This window comes from Leptonychotes weddellii, chromosome 13 (genome assembly GCF_054177405.1).
Source record: "Leptonychotes weddellii isolate Sample4059 chromosome 13, ASM5417740v2, whole genome shotgun sequence".
Taxonomy (NCBI): Eukaryota; Metazoa; Chordata; class Mammalia; order Carnivora; family Phocidae; genus Leptonychotes; species Leptonychotes weddellii.
The window spans coordinates 47,658,736-47,665,660 of record NC_138381.1 but is presented as its reverse complement, the minus strand read 5'-3'; the positions used below and the strand labels follow the sequence as shown (position 1 = coordinate 47,665,660).

General features: G+C 33.7%; 1 protein-coding gene across 1 annotated transcript in view; it reads right to left on the bottom strand.

The window, feature by feature from the left end:
- The window catches only part of SMCHD1 (structural maintenance of chromosomes flexible hinge domain containing 1), a 125,506-nt gene that overhangs the window by 36,537 nt on the left and 82,044 nt on the right, over positions 1-6,925 (bottom strand). Inside the window, exons 30-34 of the mRNA XM_081802545.1 lie at positions 6,449-6,574; positions 4,445-4,524; positions 4,060-4,217; positions 2,446-2,561; positions 1,193-1,347 (exon numbers count right to left, since the gene is read on the bottom strand). Coding sequence (XP_081658671.1) covers positions 1,193-1,347; positions 2,446-2,561; positions 4,060-4,217; positions 4,445-4,524; positions 6,449-6,574 — 635 coding nt within the window. The remainder of the gene's footprint in view (positions 1-1,192; positions 1,348-2,445; positions 2,562-4,059; positions 4,218-4,444; positions 4,525-6,448; positions 6,575-6,925) is intronic.

Sequence of the window (6,925 nt, the reverse complement as noted above, 5' to 3'; positions counted from 1 at the left end):
TGGGTGTTATGCACAAGCAATGAATCATGGAACACTTCATCTAGAACTAATGATGTAATGTATGGGGATTAACATAAGAAAAAAAAAAAAAAAAAAGAACCTCAGGGACCTTTGGGACACTAGCAAGTGTTCCCTCTCACCAGGGGAGGAGAGTATATTTGAAGAATGGCTGAAAATTTCCCAAGTTTGATGAAAGACATGACTATAAATATTGAAGATGCTCAACAGATTCCAAGTAAAATAAATTCAAAGACACACACACCAACACACATTATTATCAAACTTTCAAAAGCCAAAGACAAAGAGAGATTATGGAGAGCACTGAGAGAGAACTTAATCATTACATACAAGGGGTTCTCCAGAAGCTGATCAGATTTCTTGTCAGAAAGTCTGGAGGCCAGAGGCAATGGACCATGTAGTCAAAATGCTTTAAAATATATATGTATACCCTCAGCCAAGAATCCTATAGCCAGCAAAACTGTCCTTCAAAAGTGAGAGGGAAATTAAGACATTTTCAGATAAACAAAAGCTAAGGGAACTCATTACCACTAGACCTGGCCTGTAAGAAATGTTCAAGGAAATACTACAAAATAAGATGAAAGAACAGACAATAACTTGAAACCACATGGAGAAACAAAGATCTCAATAAAGGTTAATACACAGGCAATCATAAGTGCTAGTATTATTGTAACAATGTTTATAACTGCACTTTTTGTTTTCTACATGATTTAAGAGACTAATATATTTGAAGAAACAAAACTTAGTCTAAAAGTTAAAAGGACATTTCTCATTTAAAAATAAATGAAAGAAAAATTGGACGTAGTTTATTCAAAGCCAATTTTCATATTTCAAAGTAGAGGTCCAGAATGCAGAAGCAACAGTTCAAGTGAATTCAAATCAAAGTAACATAGTTAAAAAACCATAAAAAAACTAGTTCAATCTGTTTTACTTCATAACATTTAAGTTTTGAACTACAGAAATCTCCTATATAACAACATAATTATAAAGTGCTCTGACAACATAATGTAATTATTTTCGGATGGCTTTCCTAGTTTTGAAAGCTAATATAACTATCACAACAGTCTTTCCCCAAACCATTTTATAAAGCTTACAAATAAAATACACATTTTCTCAAAATACTTCCTGAGAAAAATTAAGAGATATGAATATTTTCTTTTCAGTCATAAATTACTTTCCCCAAGTTGAGGAGACAAACACCATCAAGGCTGAAATCACTTTGTAACAAATCATGCATAAAAATATCAAATGATTTGGGAAATACCTGAAGTAGAAGCAGCCATCTTCCTTGTCATTATCTTTTATTTTATTACAACTAAATGTTTCTGCCTAGAAAGGGAAGTAGGGGAGAAGGTGGGGAGGGAGAAATCACATTTAACATAGTATATTCAGGATGAAACCTTATATTACCTTCACCAAATGCAAATAGAGATCACATCTGGATTTACAAATACATACATACACACTTATACGTATATACCTTTACAATACATTTTAAGATTCAGGAGTGTGATTAGTCATGAAGACATACCATTATTAAAGGGCACACAACAGATCTCAATGGTGGCGACATAGTTTTAAGGTAATAGCAGCCTGATGAGACAGTATAAATTTAGGAAGCTGGTTTCCTAAACACATAATTAAAATGAATCATAAATCCTGAAAGGCACTGTTAAATTAAGACACTCTGATATGTTTTAGTTTCCAATTTGAGATTTATTTTAGATCTACACTGTCCAGCATGGTAGTGAATAGCTCCATGTGGCTACTGGGCACTTGAAATATATCTGGTTAAAAAGAGACGTGGTACAAGCATAAAATACACAGGAAATTTCGAAGAATTGGTAACATAAAATCTCAAAAATGAGATTTTACGTTCTTTTATGTGTTTATTTAATAAATTTTAAGTACTGAATACATGCTGAAATGGTAATTTGATGTTAAATTAAAATTAATTGTACTTTTTACATTTTTAATGTAGCTACTAGAAAAATATAAATATTATGTGTGACTTGTATTATATTTCTATTGGACTGTGCTGCTTTAGACCCTCAAAATGTTCTCACCACTCTACCCTCACTTCTCTATCCTGTAAGTATATCAATCATATCTCTTTACTATCTCATTTTCTATATTATCTCTTAGTGGTATTCAACAGCTTTTTGCCCTGTGCCACTGTCCTTTAGATAATTTTAAAGTGTAAAATATCTTAAAAGTTTAAGAAATATCACAATATCGGCTATTCTTTTTCAAAGGCATCAACACTTAATATTGAGATATATTCTATTTTTAAAATCTCAAGTGATGAACTGGGCTAATGTCTAGTTCTCCAGCATATACACAGTGCATTTTTACATTAAGTTACATTTAATTTTAAGTTAAATGTAAGAGCTGCTTTTAACTTCTACAATGCTTTCCAGAACTCACATTTGCTGGTGGTCGGTTCCCACTGTTAGACAGCTGCCACATTTTCATGGAAATACGTGCTGGATTAATATTTTTAATGATACTGTCATCTTCAGAAATAACAGTAATCATAAAATCTGTCATGGTGAATATTAAAAAATTATTTTCTAGTTCACTTAATAGATTTGGCTAAATAATTCTAGGTCTTAAAATGTACATCTTGTTTAAATATTAATAATGAGATTCTGAAGACAACAAAACCATTCGGTAATCAGCATTCCCCAATAATCTGTCTATAAAAACGTACTAATCATGACAGACAACTCTCTTTAGTGCTAAATCTCCTCCAGAAATCTAACACATACAACTTTGCTATTATTAGTCCCTTGTCTTATTTTCACAGTCTGCAATGCTAAAAGTTCTACTAGGCAAGACCAAAAGGTTAGACTGTGGATACTCAGCAACCTAGAGTTAAGGCAACTGGTCATAAATCCTTATGCTTTATGTATTCCGAGAATACAGTGTTTATTTTCTCTTGATTTTCAATAGCATACAGTAGCTAAATTATTATTACATATAGTATTTCCCTTATGTTTATCATTCATTTGGCATCCATATGATGGATATAATTTTTTTTTTTAAAGATTTTATTTATTTGACAGAGAGAAACACAGCGAAAGAGGGAACACAAGCAGGGGGAGTGTGAGAGGGAGAAGCAGGCTTCCTGCCGAGCAGAGAGCCTGATGCGGGGCTCGATCCCAGGACTCTGGGATCATGACCTGAGCTGAAGGCAGACGCTTAACGACTGAGCCACCCAGGCGCCCCTGATGGATATAATTTTTTAATCACAGGAAATAGGTCTTATCTTCCAAAACATTTAAAATTATGAGTATAAAGGCTATGTATATATGTAACTTATTAAAAATGATTTTCTAATCTAAATTTTTTGGTCTGCTTGTTTCTATTGCTTTTAACTACATATAGGAATGCATCCACTTAGGAAAACAGAGGTCTTCAAGAAAATTACCTGTAATAAATACCATTTCCTATTGACTTGGCACCTGCCGCATTCCACTGAAATTATTTGCTTACTTAAGTGTCTCCTGTATGAGACAGAACTCAATGGAAATTGTCATATATATTATTGGAACGAAGAGCCCAATATAGTGCCTGGACATAGGTATTTAGGAAACTTTTTTTGTTCTGAAATATCTTTAATCATAAATTCTGATGTGATGTATTTTCATCCCAATTAAGTTAAGCAATCCTGGTTCTATTTGGTTGAAGATGACATTACAACCTATTTAGTAGAGCCCACATGGTTCTTGCCATTTAGCAGTTCATGTTTCTTTTTCAGAACTTCACAATCCAGTGAATGAACAATCACAAACTCAATTACAACAGGCTCTCAGTTTATGAAGAAACTTTCAGTTCATTCTTGACCATTAAGGGAATGTAGGGACACAGAGATGAAAGAAGACAAAGCTAAGCCAAATGTACTTTCTTTGCCATTTAAAAAGACTATTGCAGGTTTGCTTTTCTATCATGCTAAACATCTAGGATAAATAATTTATTCCATTAATGTAAAAAGAAAATTATCATTACAAATTTATTTGAAATTTGTGACTTACTCACCAGTGAAAATACCCCCTGCTAAAAAGGAAGCATCTTTGTCATATTTAACATTGAGACGAATAGGTTTTTCAGGGTCTGGAAGAATTATTAACTTAATTATAGGTCCTTCTATGATATTCTTGTTATAGATGGCTCTAACCTGCATCATATGTTCTCCTCTAACAAGGGGGGAAAAAAGAGACAAAGGGTTCAAATTACATTGTTATAACTTAAAAATTCTGAGACAGTTTATACAAAGCTTAGCTCATTTAAAAAACATCTCTACTCCTGTTTAGTTACATCTTCTAACACTAAATAGAAGGCTAATTATTACTCTTAACTTCAGCAAGGAATAAGAAAAACCAATCCCTATAATACTAATAACTATCAAATTTTTGGTTCTTACCTAGGAGCATAAACACTGAACACTCCCAAATTAGCCCTGCCCCTTTCATCTGTTTTATGCTGTTGGTTTGAAGGAGTGAGCTAAAAACAAAACAAAACAGTTAATTAGAAAATTCTAGAGATCAAATTCTTTTCCTCTATTACAATGTTTTCTTCCATTACTACTTTAAAAATATTTGCACACACTTCTAAAATCTTTAATTTCCTAATCTGAACATTAGTAGAAATAATGTGATATGTAATTACATAACCCAAAGGACAATCATCACTCATCTTCATCAATTAAACTATAATTTAGTGTATTTCAGTTATTAAGTTGCAGAATTCAATATTCACTGTTTCAATAACACTGATATTTCAAATGAAGTTTGCTTATACAAACACTGAAGGTATATTCTAAAACTGGGGATTGTGGGGAATGGCACAGGTGAAATAAACATAAATATATACTCAAGTCAAGGCATCGTAATACCACATCCATTATTATTTCATCTTTCTCTTGAAGTTTACTCAGATGTGCTCCTTATATCTCTGTTGCAGTATGGCCCTCTTAGAGATAACTAAGCTCACTTTCAAATGACTAAGAATCAGTGGTACTAATCATTGGTTAGAAGAATCTCTCAGTCTTCTACAAATGCTTCTCTAGAAACTAGAATAATATTATTTGTGGTAGAAAATAATCAGTTTAACTCTTCTAGAAGCAAACAATAAGAAAAGTGAATTTGTAAACTGTTGTAGCAGAGTATCAGACTCTTTCCTAAGCCCTAATTCCCATTTCCGCTTAATAGAGCCTAAAAATTAGGTAATTACGGTACTTGCAAACAAAGCAATAGGCAAAAATGAGGAGTAATCAAAATGACAGAATAAAATCCTGTATTTGTACCTGTCCCATTTACCCTCTGATCCACTATCTCTCAACCCATCTTTTTCAAAGTATTTCTTCCATCTGGGTCATAAATTCTTGTTACTAAGCCAGAGAAGCAAGGCTTCTATTTCAGGTTGTATAGCAAGCAATATCATAGTCTTTTTTTTTAACAGGCTTTTAATACCTTTGACCCTGATTACTTTACTACGAAAACAAGCCCATGTGGATCACAAGCCATTCTTGGCACTTTAATCTCCCATATGACATTTAAGATCAACTTGTCAGGTCCTGGAAATCCCTGTTAGAATTCTTATTGAACTAACAGATTAATTTTAAGAGAACTGTGTATTTACAAAATATCAACTATTTTCATCCACTAAAATTATAAAATGTTTGTAGAGGGATATTTATGCCTAGCTGAATATAACCCTAGGAATTCTGTGTTACCTGGTAACAACCTGACTGGGACAAATTAATTTCCTTCAACAGGAGGAACTGTGTCAAAATACAACTTTGCAGTGGGCAGCTTCCCCCATTTCCCCTCACAGGAAGGCCCTCCAACTCTGTACGAGGCACTCAAAGTCCCCACCAGAACCTAAACAGCCGGCTATTCCAGTGCTCCTGTAAACAGGTAGTACCTAATCCTGGACTTCTTGGTATCAAGCACTGTTTGCCCCCAATGTGATAAAGCCATATTCATGCTTTCCCCATACCCTAGAATACAACTCAGTATAAGTCTAGTGGCTATGCCCAGGCCCTGGTAGATCTCCATAAGGTATGCAGAGGACAGGTACTCACAGGACTCTTTTTGATTACCCTTAGCTTGTAAGTTTCCCAAATAATACCTGTTCCTTAACCCATACTGCAGGTCATTATATTTGCCTTTACTCACCTTCTCGGTGTTATCTATTCATCCTAACCTGAAATCCAATTATTATTAGTATTGTATAAAAACCACTCAATCATAATTGTAAACTGTTGAACCTTTTTACACTGCTTGCAAGATACAAACTTTACTTCCTCAAAATAATTATGAAAAATAGACTATATTTTTAAAAATATGACTTCTAACATTACCATGACAATGAAACTCAAAATTTTAAGTAGATGAAAATCATGTAAAGGACATTTAAAACTTACCTTTAAATTGTTAGCTTTCATGAGACTTATCTTAACCTGTGATACAGGTGCTGGATTATCCCACTGATCACAAAGTTGAACAATGAGAGGATTCTGTAGTTCTCTTCCATTAATCACTGGAATGGACTAAAATAGATAAAAATATTTTAAGAAGCACTAAAACAAACATGCCTAACAATGTAATTACTACTTGTATACTTACTAAATGATTTACTTAATTTATCTCTGTTCTAGTAAAAAATGGCTTTTTTTTTTAAGGTTTTATTTATTTATTTATTAGAGCGAGAGAGAGAGAGAGAGCACAAGCAGGGGGAACGGCAGGCAGAGGGAGAAGCAGGCTCCCCACTGAGCAGGGAGCCCGATGCGGGACTTGATCACAGGACCATGGAATCATGACCTGAGCCGAAGGCAGATGCTTAACGACTGAGCCACCCAGGCATCCCAAAAATGGCTCCTTTCATCAATTAAAATAAACTT